Raw genomic sequence first — 21,885 nt, 5'->3', positions numbered from 1 at the left:
CCTTATGGGCTGCTGGCTTCCGGGTCAGTGGATATTTCCTTTACTGGGTAACACATGTTATGATGACATTGCATACATGGAGTTGAAAGTTCTGTGAGAGATTGGAAAATGCAACACACTTGGGTGGAGACTACAGAATATAAATTGGTTATGCAATTTGTGGTTTAAATAATACTGTTGAGGGACGTTCTGTGCACTGTGATAATTTTTCCTAAATAATTTTAGAGTTATAGTTTAGGCCTGAATTCATCCATACATTTTCATTATCTTTGTTACTCAGTTAATTCATTTTCTTTACATGCATTATTCTGTGTGAGTGTTCAGCAGACACACTTATCCAGAGACTCACAGACTTACAGTGACTTACAGAGCTTGCATTTTTCACTCCCTGTCCATATATAAGTGACTGTGGCCAGCTTCTTTTTTTGGCTGGACCGCAACAGCGGGGCCAGCCCTACAAACGCAAATGTTGGTGACTGAGTGACTGAGTGATGAAGTTACACCATTGGTCGGCTGAGTTATGAAGTTACACCATTGGTCGGTCAGTCACGTGTGTTAGGTCCAGCCATATACTAGGTTTTAAGCTGGTCTTGTTTAAATTCAGCAATCCCCACATTCATTGTTAAAAATTGTGCTTTCCTGTTAAAAATCTGTTTGCATTTAAAATGTAGCAGTTGTATTTGTTTGTAAATAAAAAGGCAAAGAAAACATAGAATATGGTTCTGAGTAAGCGCCAGTGGCAGCAGTGTACGCCTAACTTCTGTTGGTGCTTTCCCAGGTTTGGAGGGGGATGCAGATCTCCAGTTCCTGTTGAGAGGGGGTCCGCTCAGGAAGGTGCGCTCCGACTCCTGGCAGAAGAGTCGTTTCTTCAGGCTACTGGAGGACTGCAAAACGATGTGGCACGAGTCGCACAAGGCCCTGAAGTCCAACAAGACCTGTGAGTCCACCCGCTTGCCCAGTGTTGCTTATAATGACCAGCCTTCTGAGCGGTTACCTTTGGCCTTGGGCAGTATGCATAATCTGAACTGCAGTAGCAAATCCGTATCAGTGACTTATGTGAAACTAGGAAATAGCCTTTAATTTACAAAATACAAAAGATAAGGTTACCACCAAAGGCATAATCGAAGAAGGAACAGCTAGTCATTTAAGACAGGTTGCAGCATGCTGTTCCTCGGCTACCTAAACGCCCACAATTAAGTACTGTAATTAAAAGTACGCTGAAATGGTGTGTGTGAATTCTTCTTATTTAAAAGTCTGAAGCACTGTGTGGCATAAAACATTGTCAAATTGTAGACTGCCTGTGACTGAATAGCTGGTAACAGTCAAGCAGAATGATAAGTATAATGCTACCCGCCATAATATAACTTTAGATGGCCAATTAATTCCGGTTTTTATTTTGCATTTAATGTGAAAGCACAGAGATGTCCTGAGACCTGACAGGTCAGTACCTCATAAAACAAGTAAAAATGCCATTCTTGCTCTCAGTCATAATCATATTCCTGTGAACGGAAGTATCTATTTGGTGATGCACATCATTGATGCCAGGAAGAGCTACACAACTTAACTCCTGTCCACAGGATATGAATGATGGAAATTAATATTAATGTTTATTGAAGACAAGTTTCAGATGATTATGAATGTAGGCTTCTGGTCAATATGACATCCGTGTGCAGTATTATGGACTTTTGGTATCACAAATTACTGAACTAGATGGAGAGAGTACCCAGAATAGGCTCCTACATGCACATAAACAAAAATACAGATCACCCCTACCACTCCTCACTATTTAGTTCCAGACTCATAGGTCTTCTGCAGCTTTTCCCTGCTGGGTCAGATCCACAATTATGCCCTCTCTCCTTGCTGCCCCACCATGCTGGAAAAATACAGAGCTCCCTTTTGAAGGAGCTTCTGACACAGTTCCCTGCCTCAGTTTCAACTCTCTGGAGCCTGCTTGTATTTGGGGTGGAGTGGAAACAGAAAATATCATGCAGATAGCACGGTCAAAAAGTGGGTAAAAAGGAAAGGTTAGACGGGTTTTCTCACATAGGACAGAGCCGCTCTGTCCCAGGCCCCCCGCCCATTCACGGCTTCCTCTCCAGCGTTTCCCGAGGCCGTTCCAGAGCGACACTCCCCCATTTATCAGCCCCCCCCCCATCTGTTATCTGCGTGCCCAGCCACATCTGGCACCACTGAACTGTGGCGTCTATGGAAACCATAGGGAGCCCTTCGATAACCCCTCTGTTCCTTTACAAACACACAAAAGCCGAGTTCGTGGTCCTGAGGCCGGCTGGCGTCTGGGATGCAGATGACAGAGGGGGTGGGGTGGGGTTGGAGGGTTGGCGTGGGTGGAGGGGGAGGACCCGTGCCAGATAGCTGGGATTGGGAAATTGTTTACCATGATCATAGATGGGATTAGACAGGGTAGCCTCTATTTTCATTTTTTTTAGCCTCTGAGCTTTTAAGATATATCTGTGAAGTTTTTTATTTTTATTTTGAGGGAGGCTAAGGACATCTGTGATTAAATGATTTGTGGCTGTAAGGTAAATGTATCAGCAAGTTTATTTGTTTACTTATTTACTTATTTTTGAGAGAGGCTAAGAGAATTCTTGCAAACAACACTCCAGACTTGCATATTCAATTGGAATATTTACTCAGAATGAAGCACTATTTTACTCATTTTTAATTGGAGTAGAACATTCTCAAACATGGTATTTTTCCCAATTTGAAATTTGGTCGTGCATCTGTTATGGTGTGACCTTTACAGCTGTCCACACAAATGCTAACAATTAATTGGATGAATTGCGTTCAGTTGTATGGGAGAAAAAGAGGCAGGTTTTTTTGTGGTCAGACAGCTGCCACTGTAAGCAGTGATAACACTGATATCTTCCACTCCCAGCTTGATAATTTGTTCTGGGCTCTGATTTATGTTTGCACAGTGCAAATGCTGTTCTTCACCCTCCCTGTCACCCACACCACCCTTCACCAGGAACAGGAAATCAAGGCAGGATAGAGTACTGGAGTCTGCATGTACTGTATACAATACCAACTAGCAGAGGTTGGGCTCTCTCTCTGTAGCTGGGTTCCTCCTGAGATTTCTTCCCTTTGGGGAGTTTTTTTTGTCACCACCGTTTGAGGGGTGTTCCCCACACTGGGGAGCTTTTATCTCACTTGCTTTTTGGGGGTTCAGGCCTGGTTTCTGGTTTCCAAATTTTCTTTCTGCTTTCTGTAAAGCATCTTTGCAGCAGTTCTCTGTAACAAAAGAGCTATACAAAAATGGTTTCTGGTTTCCAAATGGTTTCTGGTTTCCAAATTTTCTTTCTGCTATCTGTAAAGCATCTTTGCAGCAGAAGAGCTATACAAAAATAAATTGATTTGATTTGATTTGACAGATGTGCCTGGGCCCTCATTTGCTGTCTAAGATGAATGGCTGTCAGATGATATGCGGGTCATGTGAGGTTAAACAGTGTACAAAGTTGAAATAGTTTATGTGGCTTTCACAAAGCCATAAAGTTAAACTATTCACATGTGTCAATGCCATTACGTTTTACTTGAAAATGTCTTGTAAATTCAGGGTTGTGCAAGACATTAACCCCATGCTGGTGTTTTTCATTGAACTACTTAAGATCTGTGAAGATATTCGAGTAAAATCTGCCTGTGTTCAAACTCTCCTTTCTGTTTGCATAAACTGTGTAGTTTAGGCAAAGTGGTTACACTTTCTTTTCCAAGATAAAGTAGGAAAAAGCTGGGAAGATTGTATTGGCATAGCAATGCATTGCAATTTCAGTTGAAAGTTCTTAGACAGTACACTGCTGTCATGTGTAGATGACTGATTCTGAAGTTGATATACCAGTTTATATACCTGTTTTTTTCCATGTAATCCAGGAACTTGTTATTTTTTGCCTATGTCATCAGGAAGTCAGACTTGACAAAACGTTAGGAGTGTTCACTTGTCAAGCAGGGCATTACCAGTATTGCTTGCATTTGGAAAATACATTTTAAGATTTTTACTCTTGAAACATCCAAGCGAACTCTTGAAATCGAAAGGCTGGGGTTATATTTCTCTTTTTGAGCCATGCTGTGCATTTCTTTTAGTTTTTATTAAAACAATATCAGCTCTCTTTGTACCCCGCCCTGAATGGCTAGGTGTAGACTGTAAGGGAGGTTAATGGGAGGGCGGGGACATGTGGCCAGTACAATGTCGTGCTTCTAGGGATCACTGGTATTTAAAAAAAGGCTGGTCTCATATCGAACAATAAGAGTTTTCTAATGACTCATTGAAAGGTTGGCTGCTTTCCATTTTAAAAGCTTTTTAAGCTTCTGTGTGTTTACTGTCTTCTCTCCCAGCAGAGTAATTGTAAAAAAAAGCAGCTGCTTGTCTTTCTCTTAGTCAAGCCTTGTTTTTTGTCCACCTCCAGTCCATTTGGCCTTCTGACACTTGCCTGTTCTGATTCGTCTTACAGAACATTCATTGTTTGTATGCCTGGTTCATTTCAGTACAAATTTAGTGTAATGATTAACATCGTATCTTCATATGCTAGGGACTATTAAGCCAGTTGGATGTTTGGTAATTGAAGAGTAGGTGACTACATGTAGAAAACCCCGTTTTAGTGGGAATTTGAACAGGACTTCAAATTCCCACTTCAGATTTGAACAGGGTTGGCCAGGGTTATCCTTACCATCGGTGCTTTATTAAGCACGGTGAGTGAGGATGTCGGTTGCATGTCTCAGCACGTCTGCACCGTCTGCTGCACAGGGCTCCGGGTTCCTGTTTGATCCAGAGGGAAGCGTGCCCCTGCTGGCCCACCTGCATCTCTTGCAGCAGCAACTTAGTGTTCCCAGGAGGTCTCCCATCCTCCATTAACCTGCTTAGTTTGCATGGGGAGGGTACATGGTAATGTGACTGCTGGCTAACGCACTGCTGCTGGAGGCTGCGTAGCTCACATTTAAATTCACAACATGCCACATTGGATGAATTGTGTTGCTGTATGCCAATATAGCAATCAAGCTAATGTGGTTCTGTCTTGAATGTAAAAATGATTAATGGCAGAATTCCCCACACTTAGTTCAATCCATTTAAATTGCGGCTGTAATCTAACTAAATGTAACTTAAATCATTTTCATAATTTGTAAACCATACCTATTTAAAATTCTGTCTTGTAAGTTGGCATTGTAATGCAATTCCTATCTAGCACATCTATAGGCATTGACTTTGCATTGGATCAAGCTATTGCCAGCCTGAAGCATGGAAATGGCTGTAAGCATTTTCTTTCAAGATAAAATGAAAAGATGGGGGCATTACATTGAGGTGCCAAGTTGCTCGATTGACAGAGGAAAGATACCCACCCATGCGCTGGAGCTTGATTTTTAAATGAAAAATGTGTTGTTAATGTCACATAGCTAAGAGCATGAATACTAGTGTGAATATAATTTCCTTATTAAACAAGTATTAACAACCCAAGTCATTTTTGTATAAATTTTAGAAGCATCAACTTGTCAAGCAGGATATGACCTGAATTGCTCTTAGTGTTGGTACCACAAATACCACATACCACATACATTTTTCAGTGAACTTTTAACATAAGGACTATTTGGACAAAGATTTTCTTGAAGAACACACACACACACACACACACACATATATATATATATATATATATATATATTCACACCAATAAGCAGTTTGTCAGTAGTTTCTAGGTAGGACCAACAGGTTAAATGATATTTGAATTCCAGTAGCAGCGCATGAAAAAAGAGGTCTGGCTCCAGGGTATTTGGTTTCAGATCAAGACCATTGCTGTTGATTGCTAACAGGCAAGGAAAGATCTTTGACCTCTGGTCACGCGGGAGTTGACAAGGGTTACATCATTCAAAGCACTGCACGCACTTCCTCAAATTATGCCATGAACAATAGCTGTGTCCCCAATGTGAGAGACCACTTCCCATGCGAGATTTAAAAGAGTAAGACCTTTACACTGTATCCTTGCATTATAAATGAGATGAAAGCAACTGACCGATTAATAATAGAACATCTTTCACAAAAATATTTAGAAATATAAAAAATGATGCATGATCAGATTAGTGCAAAATTATACAGTCCACTTTTGTAACGTAGTTTACCTTTATGCATTTTACATTATAATACACAAGGTTGGTAATGCAAAACACAGCAGATGCAGGAACACAATTTATGTATTTTGTCATTGTAATTTTGATTGATACAAATGTACAGCTTGGGCCTAAACATCATGGATCAAAATAGCAACTGCATGAGGAGCAGAGTAGTGGAGAAGTTCTCAAAATTTCTGAATTTTTTATTCCAGTTTTATACCTATTCAGTTGCAGTTATCTTCTCAGCGTTAACTGCACTGTCACTGCTCAGGCTAGGGAAACCTCTTTATGGGTTTTGCATTTCATTTTACACCTAATACAGCAGATAAAGGTATTTTATTTCCAAAAAAGTTTTTCAGTAACTATGAGCTTGCACAGAATAAAAAAGGGGAAATACCTTATCCCAAATCCCCTAAACTGGAATTTCCTTGTGTGACACACATATGCATGTGTTCAGGAGACCTGGCACTGTCGTTCGACTTGTATATCTCTGACGTTATGCTCACCAAATCTTGTTTCCATATGAAAAAATGACTTTTTATTATGTTGGTCAGAAACAGACAGACAAGCTGCTGACTGGACAGAATAACAAAAGAAAGGCAGGTTCAGTGAGCTCAGAGATTATGTCTTGTCATTACAGTGCGGTTTTAGTGCCGGATGTAGTGCTATTTTTCGGTTTGGAGGCCTGGAATAGGCACTCCATCGTGCACTATAAACTACAGTAAGAACACAACCTGGGGGTGCTACAGTTCTGCCTTCTGGGGACAGCATGTCAGTGTACATTGAACCTCATTTTGCTTCTAATTTGTTTTCCCACGCTTTGTACTTTTATACTCCCTTTGTCTCGCAGTTCCTCTGTAGTGCTCTCAAATGAGCCTTTGTATCAGTCCTATGTCATTATAAATAGCAGACTTGCACTTGATTCATGCAAGACCCTATCAAACTGTTCAAACTTTTAGACTCATTTCAGACAAAAAAACAAAGCTCTTTTTTTGATTAGCAGCTGAAAGTGTTGTTCCAGGAATGTGGTCTTTGTTGGATTCACTGTTTTGCATCTGTAATTGGGCTCTGTGGGAAAAAGCAGGGTTCTGTGTTTGAAAGTTTGCAGGCAGATAGCAGCAGACTCTTCCTGTTGATAAATGGGGAGTCGTCTCTGTCTTGCCAATTTGAGGTGGCGCCATTATAGCGAGGGGCCATATGGTCAGTGTGGTGACAGACTGCATTCCTTTGCTTCTCCCAGTCTCGATCGACGACATTGAGTCCGTGAGGCGAGGCCGGCAATCGGAGGCCCTGCAGAAATACACGGAGGCCAAGGTGGAGAACCAGTGCTTCTCCATCATCTTCAAAGATAGTCGCAAGAACCTGGACCTCCAGGCCAACTCAGCTGAGGAAGCAAAGCGATGGGTTACCAGCCTGGAGAAGGTCATCAGCAACATGGACAACCTCAACCGCCATCAGAAGATGGAGCAGTATCCTCTCAACACAAAGTGTGTGTGTCGGGAGGAGCTGGAAAGTGGTCTAATTGTTAGCTAAGGCCAAATGTTGATTGAATCCCAGACCATGTCAGAGCTGGTGGAAATGAACAGGAACAGAAAGAATCTTGCTGTGGAAAGAATAAATCTCTGAAATTACAGTTATATTTATAAATATTGCAGTTATTATGTGGGCCATCAAAGGCATATCGTAGTTTCTGTGTGGTCCACTCGAAAAAATACATTTGGGAGTCACTGCTGTACTCCATCAGGTGAAGTCTATAGTCCCTTTCACACGTGGAATTTGCAGCATTGCTGGATTCAATTATCTAGGTTAGGTAGTGGTTTTCCCCATTCACACATAGGTGTCCTATATTCTGTGTTGAGTCTGTTCACACATGACGTGTTCACTCTGGATTGGTTAGACTGAGATGTAAATCCTGCCAACACAACACTGTTAAAGAGTTACAGTTTTGAAGGGGTTAGTCCAAGCAAGAGTCTTAATATATAAATGTGAACCAGTGGACTTTGCAGTGTGTGTGAAAGGATGACCGGGTAACAGATTCTTAAAGTTGGCTTTGGGGTGTTCTTCAAGGGGCACTGGTAGCAAAACTGATGGCAGAGAGATGGCACATCAAGACACTCAAGTGCACCCTTTGATGCTTATTTGTAAATGACATCGCCATAATCTATAATTGCCAGAATGGTCAACTGGACTAAGAGTAATTGAAGTGAAGGATGTGCAATTGCAGTGCAATCCTTAACTCAGTATTTTAGCTGGATCTTCAACTGCATGCGTAAAGCAGACAAGAATGAAGACAACAAAATGAACCTGAAGGAACTGAAGCACTTCCTGCGGCAGATCAATGTTGAAGTGGATGACACCTATGCAGAAGAGCTTTTTAAGGTGTGAAATTTGCACATTTATGTGAATCAGGAGTTACTCCGTTGAAGGGATACATTCAATTCTCCTAGGACTACTAAATGGTAAAACAGAGCATGTATTAGAATCACTTTGGTATATTCTTATGAAACACAACATTGAATGGCATTAACCTAAGGATATTGTGTGTTATAACATATCATTTTATATATAATGCGTTATAAGTAATTCACTGACAAATTGTAATGTTTTTAATGAGATTAAAGCAGATATAAGTTGGTGAATAACAACACATGATAGTGCCATCTCTTATTCATACTATTCATACTATTCCATCATATAATCTCAGCCTTTAGTCACAAATTAATTGTTTCCTGTTATGTAGAAATGTGACACATCTCAATCAGACACGTTGGAAGGACAGGAAATCAAGGAGTTCTACAATTTGCTAACCCACCGAGAAGAGGTCAGTGTCATCTACACCAAGTATGCTCGGACAAATGGCAAAATGAGCGCAGAGGACCTGTTGAACTTCCTTCAGAAAGAGCAACGGGAGTCCGTCTCACTGGATCATGCAGTCCAGTTAATCCAGAAGTATGAACTTGATGACTCGGGTAAGGGAGCCCAAAAAACCATGTCCCACATACACTATGTCACACACTTAGACTCCAGCACTCACTTGGGATATACAGTGTTGATGTTTTTGGTGAGAGCACTCTTTATACTCTACAACCTACTCAAATATCCTTTTTTTTGAATGGCGCTCGAGCATACAAAATGCCTCATTGCAACAGCCTGATTTGCATGTGTCCTCGACCTGGCTTTTTCAGCCAAGCAGAAAAATCAGATGTCCGAGGACGGTTTCCTGATGTACCTGCACCAGCCTGAGGGCATGATCCTCAACCATGAACACAGGCCAGTGTATCAGGACATGAGCCAGCCCCTTAACCATTACTTCATCTCATCCTCCCACAACACCTACCTGATGGAGGATCAACTCAAGGGGCCTAGCAGCATTGAGGCCTACATCCGGTAAGTAATCCAGCTTTAGGTCAGATGGCCTAGATCTGGTTAATAAACCTATATGCAGAAGCCGGTTACACTCATCTTTTACATGTCGGCTGCTTGACCTCTGTACCTCTGTCTACAGACCAAGAAAATTAATGGATCCTTGGGACCTTATCCCATAGAATATACTCTTACTCTCAATTCTGAAACATTACAGTACACTTAGCCAAATTGCATTCCTCATAAAAAATGGACAAAACAGGGTGTGTCAACACTTTACTGGTGAATTGTACAAATGTGAGAAAGACTGTGAGAGTTGTGATTGCATGGATTTGTCTCGGTGTGTAATTCTGTCAGGGCACTGATGAAGAGCTGTCGTTGTGTGGAGCTGGATTGCTGGGACGGACCTAATGGCGAGCCGATTATATATCACGGCTACACTCTCACTTCCAAAATCCTCTTCAAAGATGTCATCAAAGCCATCAAGGAATATGCCTTCAAGGTGTCTGAAGCACAAAAAGCATAACTTTCACACTTAAACCTGATTAAAGTCTTCAAAATGATCAATATATCTATGTGAATAAGAAAATTCTATGTATATAAGAAACATGCTGAAATATGCACCAGGTTTTCAACACTTAACCAATGTTATTTTTGTTTTATTCATCCCCATCACACCCAGACTTCAGAGTACCCAGTGATCCTCTCCTTGGAGAACCACTGCAAACTGGAGCAGCAGAAGCTGATGGCCCAACACTTGACTTCCATTCTGGGTAGTGCCCTGGTCAATCAGCCCCTGGAGGACCACATGCCCACACACTTTCCCTCTCCAGAGGTGAGCAGGCACGCCATGGTTTTTGCTACTTTTAACAGAGATGGCCTGACAGAGGAGCTCTTCCCCTCATGTCATGTGGATCCCATACATACCATTAACGGCAAACCGTGCAGGATTTCATACCCTTTCGCAAGGGTATGAAATTTACCAATTTAAAACCACTATTACGTTCAACATAATGGAATTAGTTAAGCTGTAATCTGGCTTCTTACTATCACTCATAGTCACTCATTTCATGGTACTGTTACATCTAACTATCCAACTACTGTAGCTACGTTAGATGGGGTAACTTACTTGGCATGAGTGGGGTTGAAGACAGCGGCAGAGAGACTTCTTTGATTGTAAACACAGGCTAAGAAATGCTGCATAGTATGCTTTTGAATTACAGCCACATAGCCAAAAGAATGTGGACACCTGACACCCAACGTCTCATCCAAAATGATGGGCATTAATATTATATTAATATATTATTAATATGACATTAATATAATTTATATTAATAATTATTAATTAATAATTAATAATTATATTAATAATATTAATATGATACCTTTTGTTGCTATAATAACTTCCACTCTTCTGGGAAGGCTTTGTACTAGATGATGGAGCATTGCTGCAGGGATTTATTACTGACATTGGGTACTGATTGGGCAATTAGGGCTGGCTCGGAGTTGACTTTCCGGTTGATCCCAAAGGTGTTTGATGACGCTGAAGTCAGGGCTCTGTATAGCCCAGTCAAGTTCTTCCACATTGATCTCGACAAAACCATTTCTATATGGACCTCATTGTGTGCCCGGGGGCATTGTCATGTTGAGACAGGAAAAGGCCTTCCCAAAACTGTTACCACAAACTTGGAAGCACATCCTCGTCTAGAATGTCATTGTATTAAGATTTGCCTTCACTGGACCTTATGGGCCTAGCCCAAACCATGAAAAACAGCCCTAGACCAAGGGGTGTCCAGATACATTTGGTCATATTGTGTATATTCCTCCAACATATAGCTCACCAGTTTAAAGGCTCAGTGGAGTAACGCAAGGTACATTTACATTACATTACATAAATTACAGGCATTTGGCAGACGCTCTTATCCAGAGCGACGTACAATAAAGTGTATAACCATAACCAGGAACAAGTGTGTCGTAAACCCTAGAGAGAAGTACCGTTCCAAGTGCAGGGAACAACCGCATAGTTCAACTTGGACCCTGTAGGTTAAACTGATTGACACTAACACAAACGAGAACAGCAACAACGCAGTCTATGCAAAAATACAAGCAGTAAAGACGAGTGCATTAACTAAGTCACCTGTGAAACAGCTACCTAGTTACAACCCTAAGCTAAATTTAGAGATTACAGGGAGGGAGGGAGGGATGGGGAGAGGTGCAGCCTGAAGAGGTGAGTCTTCAGTTGTCGCTTGAAGTGGGTCAGTGTCTCAGCTGTTCTGACCTCCACGGGGAGGTCATTCCACCATCGTGGGGCCAGAACAGACAGGAGACGTGTTCGGGAGGCGCAGGTGCGAAGAGGGGGAGGTGCCAGGCGTCCTGAGGTAACGGAACGGAGGGGTTTGGCTGGCATGTAGGGTTTGAAGATCTTGTGGAGATATGCTGGGGCTGATCCCTTGACTGCCTGGTATGCTAGGACCAATGTTTTAAATTTGATGCGAGGTACCTATGCTTCAGTCCTGTCGTTAACACATTACACATTAGGCTGCCATGTGAATAACTCTGGTAACCGCCATATCATTTGTGTAATTCCTGGCATAATTATGATCTCGCAATTCTCAGAAGACGCATCCTCTGCCAAAAACCACCACACCTTATCTCTTTGTAACTGTTCCTACTTCTAGGAAATGCTCCTGTTTACTTCAAGTGCCACCAAGCCCTAGGAAATAATTCTTTTTTTTTTTTAGCAAATGCAGATCGTTTCTGCCAATAGAAATTCGAGCCTTTGTCACCATGTTTATGTTACCGAGGCTGCATACTTTTAACCAACTCATTATTCTTCAGTAACATGAAGCGTAGAGTGAATGCTGTGGGCCTTGTAGCAAAGGGTGTGGAGATTGTTGTATTGATACAAGAAGGTAGTCAGACTTTTTTTTACACAGGTCAGAGATTACAGGCCTTCATCAAATTTGGTTAGGCTGAAGCAGGGATGTGGTGGTTTTTTGTTTTTTTGGGCATTTGTTATTCTTTCTCTGGGTGGGCAGGCATTCAAAAATATATATTTTTTTCATTTGAACAGGCACTGCCTTTCAGGGCTTGGTCATGAGGCATGCTAGGAATGCATGCAGCTGCCTTTAATTTACTAAATGCAGAGGTTTGTGTTCTCTTGACTGCTGAGTGAAATCTTGGCTAACTGCACGCTATTAATAATGAGCGCTGCCTTTCTCAGTGTAGAGAGAGACTGCTAATGACTTGTCTGGTGTAAATGTTTGTTTGGTGGGGGTGGGGGCAGGTGAGAGGGTAGTCAGGTGATCTCTATATTGAAAATATCTGATGATATCACGAGTAGGAAGAAATGCCTGAGTCAGGAATCAACTTGTGTCATCTCAGATTAATGTGAAACAAGTTTGAATAGAAAGCAGATTAGTTGTGAAATGTTTTCTTCTGGTTTAGCAGGGCAGGCAAGAGCACATGACAAGTTTTTCCTGTTGCCATAGCAAAAATATGATTTACTGCTGCTTTGAAAAGCTGACCTGAAACAACCAATCATATTTTCACATATATGGTCAGCTTTACTTTCTGTAGGACATTGAACAGAATGCTTTCATTACATTACTATGTTATTTCATTATGCTACTAACTGGGGGAATAATATACACAACCCTTGGTAATTCCTCAAACAAAGAATGACAAAATACATGTGTGAGTTCCAGGTCCGTGGAACCAGTAAAATATTTACAAATGGATTGCATTGTAAAACCCAAGTATATCTGTTTACTGTTGGGGCCCATGATATCCCTCACATGCTTCCATATTCACTGTGTGGAAAATGTGACTGTACAAGGATTCCAACTGCAGTGTGATCCACAGGATTTTGGCCTAGGAGGTTTGGCAAGGGCCTCTTTGTGCTTTCTCCTTTGCACTACAAGTCACAAAACAATCAGAATAATTTTCTTTATGTTCAAGTATCGGGTGTTACATTGACTGCCTGCCCTGCCATGAACATTACTGGTTTTGTACAGAACCTTCATTTTTCTGTAGAAGAACAGCATTCTCCATCTGCTGTCTGCAACCATATTTCAAAAGGCCATGCCTTGAAACTTGGCCAGGGGATTTCTTATTTTATATTAACTCCTACTGGTTTTCCATTTCATTCGTGTCGACATTGAAATGAGGATCAGTTTTTCTTCCTCTTGTTTTCCCTTTGTCACTCTTCCTCACCGGCCAGGTTTTTATGTTTTTTTTTCTACTAGTATACTGCAGTTACATTTTGACATCCTGAAATATTGTTTACTTGTATTTTCTCATTTCTGTGACTCCAGAGTGCTTTATGTGAACACCTGTACACAATCGCTTTGTGTGGACACTCATACACAATTGCTGTCTGAACAGGAATAAACTGTGGAGACTCAAAAGCGTTGAATCTTTGTGTGTGTGGGTTTGTGGTTTGTCTGCGCAGGAGCTGAAGGGTCGGTTTCTCATCAAGGGCAAACGGCTGAACAAGCTGGATGCTTTTTTCAACCCCAACAGTGTGGTGGAGGACGACTGTGTATCTGAGGAAGATGAGGCTGCCGAAGCTTCGAAACAGGCTCCAGCAAACGGAGAGAAGCACAAACCCAAGGTAAGATGGCCCTAGCCAAACACCGTGGAATAACCAGGAGGCCCAGTTTAATACAGTTCGACACGATCTCTGGCCAAGAATGCCACTTCACAGCAAGTTGAGATTGTTGTGAAACAGATTGGGTATGCTGGGTAGCTTGTACTGCTGATACACTGGTTCAGTTTGGCAAGGGGCAAGTGTGGTGTGTGGTAACAAATCCTGACCATGCCTACAGTGTTCTGCAGTAACTGGTGGATGAGCAGTGTCAAAATAGTTCTGAACCCAAATTCAGAACATTGACGTGCTTTAATTGGGAGATCCAAATTGCAAGAAAATTTAAAAATGGGTGAAAATTTGACAAAAAAAGTAAAATTATCAGTGGAGTGAAAGGCTGGCTAACAACATGAATCCATGTAATTTTCACAACTCAGTTTTATTAAAATGAATGGTTTTGATGCTTTAAAAGTAGCTTGTTGCACAATGCAGAAATATGCTGGTCAGTTTATCATCAATTGGAAAATGTACAGCAAGCTGAGCAAAGCGTGACATGCAATTTACACTTTGCTGTTCACTGATTCAGCCACCTGATTCTGTCTGTTGATTTACTGGATCACATTACTGTCTGTAAATGGTATCAAATGTGAAATAATCAGGGACTCCCGTGCTCCAAGTCCTGACATGCCAGTCAGGGTTTGAAAACAAAGTTTAGCGTAGAGTTATCTTCAGCTGCATTTGAATAGAAGGAGACAGGCACAAATCCTTTGATTAACAGAAGGCAATATCCAGCAATCTGATTTTCAATAAAATATGAAATTTAAAAGACTACAAGAACCCTCACAAGACAAGAAAGCAGTATCCTTTGTCATGTGTTGCAGCACCTGTCTCTTATTATCAGCAGATACGCCTTCTGTCTCCAACCGCAAAGAACATGATAAAGACTTGGTCTTCTCTTGAATATAATTTTGTATTGAAGCACAAGTAATTGTTTTTTTCGCCGTTTCCTTTCAGAAATCTACAATGAAGCTGGCAAAAGAGCTTTCTGACATTGTCGTTTACTGCAAGAGTGTTCACTTCAGCAGCTTTGAGCACGCAAGAAAGAACCAGGCCTTTTATGAGATGGCCTCCTTCAAGGAGAGCAAAGCATTGAATTTGGCTGAAAACTCAGGTAATGCCTGCGCCCCAACAGGTGCATTGCAGGGCAGGTCAAGAAAGCTGTGTATGTACTCCAGTATCTCCTGATCTGTAAGCAGTGAGATCCTTAATGAAAGCTGGCTTGCCTAGTCTTGGTGCTCGCATTGAAATACAGAGCCAAGCCTCAAGGAAAATGAAAAACAGCAGCATTTGCTCAGTTCTGATGTGGAAACAGAGTAATCATAGCAGTGAGATGGCTTGAAGGACATATAATACAGCTGTGCCATTGCTTCTTGCCAGAATGTTTTTTTTCTTTGAAGAACTTGTTTTCCTTCCTTCCCACTGGAAGAATTAATTAAGGACACAATGGAAAATTGTATGCTTACATCTCCATATCAATGTTTGTTATCCTATAAAGCAAATGTTTGCTAATGGACTGACTCTTGTCTGGTCATCTCTCGGTAGGTTCTTCAATTCAGAATCTATCTAGAGTTGAATATTGTCAACTGAAGGTCTATCCCTACGTAGGAAGCGGAGGCCGGTATTTGTACTGACATTATTCTGTTGCTGAGCTTCCTTCATCACAGTCTGCAGAAGTTGCTTTTACAGTCCTTTCAGATGTACAGCTGATTAGTAGGTTCAATCAAGCTTAAGTGCGATCCTCTTTTCCCCTGCAGCCACAGGATACATTCAGCACAACGTGGACAAGCTCAGCCGAATCTACCCAGCAGGCTCCAGAACAGACTCCTCCAACTACAACCCCATTCCCATGTGGAATGCTGGCTGTCAGATTGGTACTAGTTCCAGTTATTACATTATTTACTGATTGAGCAGACACGCATACACAAACTGATACAAATGACCAATTTATACAGACAGTCACTGATTAAATATCAGGTGAAGTATCTTAATTGAGAGTACTACAGTAGTGGCACCTCATCTGGGATTTGATTCTATAACCTCCTGTAACCTGTAAGCCAGTTTCTTAACCACATTGTCAGCCATCTTGCTCCAGTCATGAAGTAATCCTGTATTTTAGGATGTGGAACATTATCATATAGACAACTGTTTGATACAGGAAATTATAGTCTTAAATATGGCATTCATTCAACATTCTGTTAGTTATGCATTTGATGTGATTTTTCAATTTGGATATGCAGCCAAAACCACTGGTACACAATGTCACCCAATCTTTTATCAGGAACATTACAGTCTTCATTTAGTCTGTTTTTGGCACTAATTGCAAGTCTGCTTCTAAGATCAGCCAGCTGGGATTGACTTCATATTCCTCTGTCTGCAGTGGCACTGAACTTCCAGACACCCTGCAAGCAGATGGACCTGAACCAAGGTCGCTTCCTGCCCAACGGTCGGAGTGGGTACATCCTGAAACCCAAGTTCATGCGTGACAAAGCGTCCAAGTTTGACCCCATCACACTCAGAGAAGGAGAGTGGTTCCAGCGCAAGACACTCCACGTGATGGTAGGGCCCTCTCGGTGTAGCATCTGTTTGCCCTAGGGCTCCACCAAAAACAAATTTCAAAATTTGCTTTAAATTTGAGTGCTGCTGGAACCTATCATACCTGCATAGTAGCAACAAGTCTATCGGCCGTTTTATGTACTGTTAACATCTAATAAAGTAACCACACCCATGGTTCTAGGTTCATAATGAAAATGCATGATTGTAGTGGTTACTAATAATCAAATTATAAGACCAGCTGTCAGCTACGTACTGTACTTTTCACAAGCACAATGTCTGCGCTGAACAGTATCAGACTTGCATGACACAAACAAACTGCTTAATGATGACACAATCATCTTCTAGTTTAAACAAACTCAACCTTCTATTCAGGTATATACCTTTCACTTTCAACCACTGTCGTTTAAATGGTCATTTTGCTTCACCATGGATGTTGGACCGCATGTATGTTATTGTGAGGCTGTAGGTGTGCAGTCAGTTACACTATATAGCCAAAAGTATGTGGACACCTGACATTTAACATCTTATCCAAAATTACGGGCATTAATATGGAGTTGGTCCAACCTTTGCTGCTATATCAACCTCCACTCTTCTGGGAAGGCTTTATACTATACTGTTGGAGCATTGCTGCAGGGATTTGCTTCCATTCAGCCAGAAGTGCATTAGTGAGGTCGGGCACTGATTGGGTGATAAGCCTGGCTCGCAATTTGCTTTCCAATTGATCCCAGAGGTGTTGGATGGGGTTGAGGTCAGGGCTCTTCTCAAAAGCCCTTCCCCAAACTGTTGGGGAAGCAGAGAATCGTCTAGAATGTTATTGTATGCCGTAACATTAAGATTTGCCTTCACTGGAACTAAGGGGCCTAGCCCAACCCATGAAAAACAATGGGTGTCCAGATACATTTGGTCATATAGTGTATTTTGGATGTGTCTCACCAGGTCATCTCAGGCCAGCAGCTTCCCAAAATCAACAAGGACAAAGCCAAATCTATTGTGGACCCCTTGGTGAGGATGGAGATATATGGCGTACCTGTAGATGTGGCCACTAAGGAAACTCGCCACATTCAGAACAACGGTAACAGGCTCTCCTCTCTGCTTTCTGTTCTGAGTCAAGCCATTCTAAGTGAATAGGTGAACTGGTAACACGCGAGGAAAACCACATTTATGCCACGAGATGTACAAAGACTCAGCGCAGCTGAAATGATGCCTTGTAAGATGCAGTACTGTTTATAAAATAGCTAAGGGTAGCGGTGCCATCGCAGTATGGGCCACAGGCTGGCCATGACCTTTGCTAACCAGTGTTCTGGCTCTACCGGCAGGCTTCAACCCCATGTGGAACGAGAAGTTCAAGTTCAGTGTCTGTGTGCCGAAACTTGCCCTGGTGCGTTTTGTAGTGGAGGACTATGACGCCGCATCCCACAATGACCGAATTGGACAGTATACCCTGCCCTTCACAAGTATAAAAAACGGTGAGTTTGAGTCACCCTTCTTCTCTCACAGTTCCTCAGATTCACTATAAAACAAGCTGGCAACATTCCAATACTCTACACTTTTTGTACTGGATGCAACTACATTCTTGGCATTTTTCACGACCTCCAACTAACCTCTTAATGCACACATTGCTTAGTTAGCCGTTATCTGAAGCATTAAAAGAAGCATTAAATTAAATTTTGGTTCTGCTTCAAATGATATTGGGTCTATGATAATTGTTTTGTGAGTTCACCAGTTTTAGTGTGTCAGAGATCAGTCGAAAAAAATATTTTTGTTGCTTCATTTTACTCTGAAATGTTTGCATGCTTTAGTCTTCAATGGAATTTGTTTAATCAGGAAGTGGTGGTAAATAAGCGAAAGTAAAACACTTTGAAGGTGCAACACAGCAAGCAGTACCGGGAAGCAAAAGCAAAAGTAATTTGAGGTGGTTTGTGGCTACCTAGCTCATCCTGTGCTGACTTTGAGAGGTTTCAATGCACTTTGTTTTTTAAAACACTGATTTTAGATTGGAAACCTATATTCTAATAATTTTGTATCATGATAACAGTTAACCCTCTATCCAAAGTGCAGCAGACATGGCTGTACTACTTCTATTGAAAATTGTAATATGAAATTTAATTGAATTCAAAATCAAATTGTTTTTTCTTCTCCCATCTACTGGACAGAGATGGCACTGCAGCAGCCATCTTTGTTTCTCTTAAAATATACAGAATTTTAATGGCACAAAATGGCCAAGATATATTGCATTTTAAAAAAGTATTTATCCTGAATCCACCAATGCAATTATGAATTCAAAAACTGGAAAACTATGAATCAACTAGCATCTCATTATTTGATCTAAATAAACTGATATTTCTGTTATTAAATAAAAGTATACGTGGTAAGTCTTGTGTCTGATAGAATTCATACAACCAAACAGGAATGACTCAGTCTATCAAAAACAAAAGCTAGTACAACATTTATAATGCCTGCTCCACATGCTGTGTATAAAGTGTGCAGATGTTGTCTAGACAAAATGAATGCAGTTTTCACCATGCAACTCGTAGAGTGATAAAGAGCATGTGCTGCTTCAGAAAACATACAGGCTAATATGATCTATCCTGAACTGATGGAAGATATTCAGTTTTGGGATCGACCTACATATATGACTAGGCATTCCTGATTGGAAGTAAAAGGTCAAGTAAAAAAATATTTTATTAAAAACTGGTTCATCAAATACAATTTATCATATAACTGGCTCTTCCAACCAAGAGAGTGAACTTCTGGTACCAAACAGAAGTACTCTTACCGCAGAGGTTAGTAGGTAGAGTACTATGACAATATTCAAATGAATTCAACTCGATTTTTAACGACTTCCTGTTTCCACAGGATACCGACACATTCCTCTCCTGACAAAGAATGGCGATGTCATCCCCTCAGCTGGAGTGTTTGTACATATCATGATTTTGGATGACTAATAGGATCTGAGTTCCTGAATCTCTGATCTCCTGCTACAGCGGAACGCCAAAGCATAAAGATTTCAGTGATCGGACACCATTTTACCCGTAAAGACACCCAGCACCTACAGTACATCACTATTATCTGTCAATAACTGCTCCTGTTTTCTTGTGCTCTAAATGAAAACAGCTACTTTTTGTAAGGCTTCATTCAAAATGTATTTTCTCCTTTTTAAAGTGAAATTCCATTGGATCATTTTTAAGTGGGGTGAAATAGAACATTTACAAATCGAAGATAGATTTTAATTAAATATCTATTTAAATTGAAATATTTTCCATCATATTCTTTTATGTTTCACATTCCAGGTTTTCAAGATATGCTCTATTAAGAAACATTGCTATGCAGAACACTCCTGGAAATGTACATATATAATATTTTTTCCTTTGTGAGTTACAAGGATCTTTTGTGCAAAACTGTTGTATTATATGTTGTTTCTTCCAGACAGTGTTTTTAAGGATTTCTGAATGCATATTACTTCTGTTATCCAGCACTAAACATCTCGCTTTTTTAGTCGCTTTTGAGATTGAAATGACATGTATTTTCAAATGTTTTTGTTTGCTGATGAACCCATGTATCAGTTTTTGCACTTAAAGGCATACTATGCAGGATTTTTACCTTGAAAACATTACAACCATGCTAAGACTCTGATTCCACTGGCAATCTCTGTCTTTACGAACCTTCATCGAATTTGTGCACCTTTGTCTGTATTTGTTATTCTAAAATGTTTTTTGGGATATTTCTGGGCATGGCATTCTTTTCTGTGTGGGGAGGGGTGGGTGTGGCTATAGAGCCTGCTATTTGTGATTTTATTTCGACGGAGTGTTTGTTTCTACCTAGCTAGCTGCTGTAATGGTGGCTCCAGGTGAAGACGTTGAGATGCAGCGAAGCAAAAGTATAAGCCGACAGGACTTGTTCAAGATCTAGAGTTAACCTTGGAATTGTTTTTCCTTGGTGGCCATAGCTGAAGTTCGCCAAGGGGAAAAGTGACGTGGATTTGGTATGTTTTCTGTTGGACCTGTAAATAACGTTACCTCTGGCTATCCAGCTAGCTACATTAAAATGGCTGAAGTCAAATATTCAGGGTGAGTGGGTGGGGTTGAAGATGGAGGAGACTTCTTTGATTGTAAACACAGGACTTCAGCAAGGCTAAAAAAAAATCCTGCATTGTACGCCTTTACCTAAGCTGTTCAGTCGAAGAGATTATTTTATCACCTGTGTCTACAACACACAAATCAGGAATATCTTACATTGATGTTGGGCTAACTGGTAAAACAGTAAAATTCTACTCTTAAGCAATACGATTCATATCAGGAGATGTCTGTTCCACAGATCCAGTGTTTTGTGTACGTGAGTGATGGCTATTTTTAAACCTTTTAGAGGACTGATTTGGATTAAAATACTTTGACATGGTTAAGCTGTGGAAGAATGTATGTAAGCGAGCTAATTTGTTTCAAAGATTTTGGTTTTATGTATAAACCTGCACATTTCTGGACCAAAGCTGCATTATCTAGCCCTTCTCTTTGTACACAGTGCATCTGTTGCTATCATACTAAGGTTGAGTGGAGATTTGAGAGGAGTGTGCATCACACCAATCAGTATAAAGTGCACATTATCTTGGTGTCTGCAGAATTTAATCAATCTGCAGCATTTCACAATCAAGAAAAGACTTACGAGGTCTTCCTTTCAAACAGCAGACAGCATGTACCTTATTTTGTCGTACAACAGCCTGTATCTGAACACTTTTGTTTGTTGCTTTTCTCTATCATTCACTTGTGCTTTTTCTATATTTGTATGTGGTAGCCTAATGCACTGTCCGCAGTGAGAGTAAAGCATGTAAAAAGTACATTTTTTAAAATGACAAATAATCATTTCTACAGTTTGGTGAGCTGGTAGCATTATTTTTACTTTTACTCCATTTTTGTTATAACAATAGAAAATAAACGGTAATCAAAAGGTAAACCAGTAAATTATGTGCTTGTTTATGGGAATGTATATGAACCTGTTATGGAGAGCCCGTATTACTGGAGAAAGCAGCATTACTGGGTGGGTAAGTGTTTGACTGGAATAGCAGTCTGCCAACAGTGTAGCTCCCCAGGAGTGGGATCAGACAGCCTTGCCTAAGGGATTCACAACCAAAAATGATGCTCTAATCCTTAATCCAGTTAATCCTTTTATCAGACACAATTACTGTGGTGCTCAATCAGCAGGTGGAGACCAGAGGCAGAAAA

At 40.8% G+C, this 21,885-nt stretch overlaps 1 protein-coding gene across 3 annotated transcripts in view; it reads left to right on the top strand.

Moving 5' to 3' along the window:
* plcd1a (phospholipase C, delta 1a) overlaps positions 1-21,616 on the top strand; it is a 30,011-nt gene extending 8,395 nt beyond the window's left edge. For all 3 annotated transcript variants that reach the window (XM_064331042.1, XM_064331041.1, XM_064331040.1), the window contains exons 2-15: positions 779-937; positions 7,349-7,577; positions 8,358-8,487; positions 8,849-9,077; positions 9,294-9,495; positions 9,829-9,973; positions 10,154-10,306; positions 13,925-14,086; positions 15,074-15,230; positions 15,874-15,990; positions 16,497-16,675; positions 17,609-17,744; positions 17,989-18,138; positions 19,529-21,616. In XM_064331042.1, coding sequence (XP_064187112.1) covers positions 779-937; positions 7,349-7,577; positions 8,358-8,487; positions 8,849-9,077; positions 9,294-9,495; positions 9,829-9,973; positions 10,154-10,306; positions 13,925-14,086; positions 15,074-15,230; positions 15,874-15,990; positions 16,497-16,675; positions 17,609-17,744; positions 17,989-18,138; positions 19,529-19,617 — 2,237 coding nt within the window. In that variant the 3' untranslated portion in view covers positions 19,618-21,616. The remainder of the gene's footprint in view (positions 1-778; positions 938-7,348; positions 7,578-8,357; positions 8,488-8,848; positions 9,078-9,293; positions 9,496-9,828; positions 9,974-10,153; positions 10,307-13,924; positions 14,087-15,073; positions 15,231-15,873; positions 15,991-16,496; positions 16,676-17,608; positions 17,745-17,988; positions 18,139-19,528) is intronic.
* The last annotated feature ends 269 nt before the right edge of the window (positions 21,617-21,885 follow it).

The sequence above is a fragment of the Anguilla rostrata genome, chromosome 4, assembly GCF_018555375.3.
Source record: "Anguilla rostrata isolate EN2019 chromosome 4, ASM1855537v3, whole genome shotgun sequence".
Classification (NCBI taxonomy): Eukaryota; Metazoa; Chordata; class Actinopteri; order Anguilliformes; family Anguillidae; genus Anguilla; species Anguilla rostrata.
Note: the sequence above shows the minus strand (reverse complement) of the source record. Positions and strands in the feature narration are given on the sequence as shown.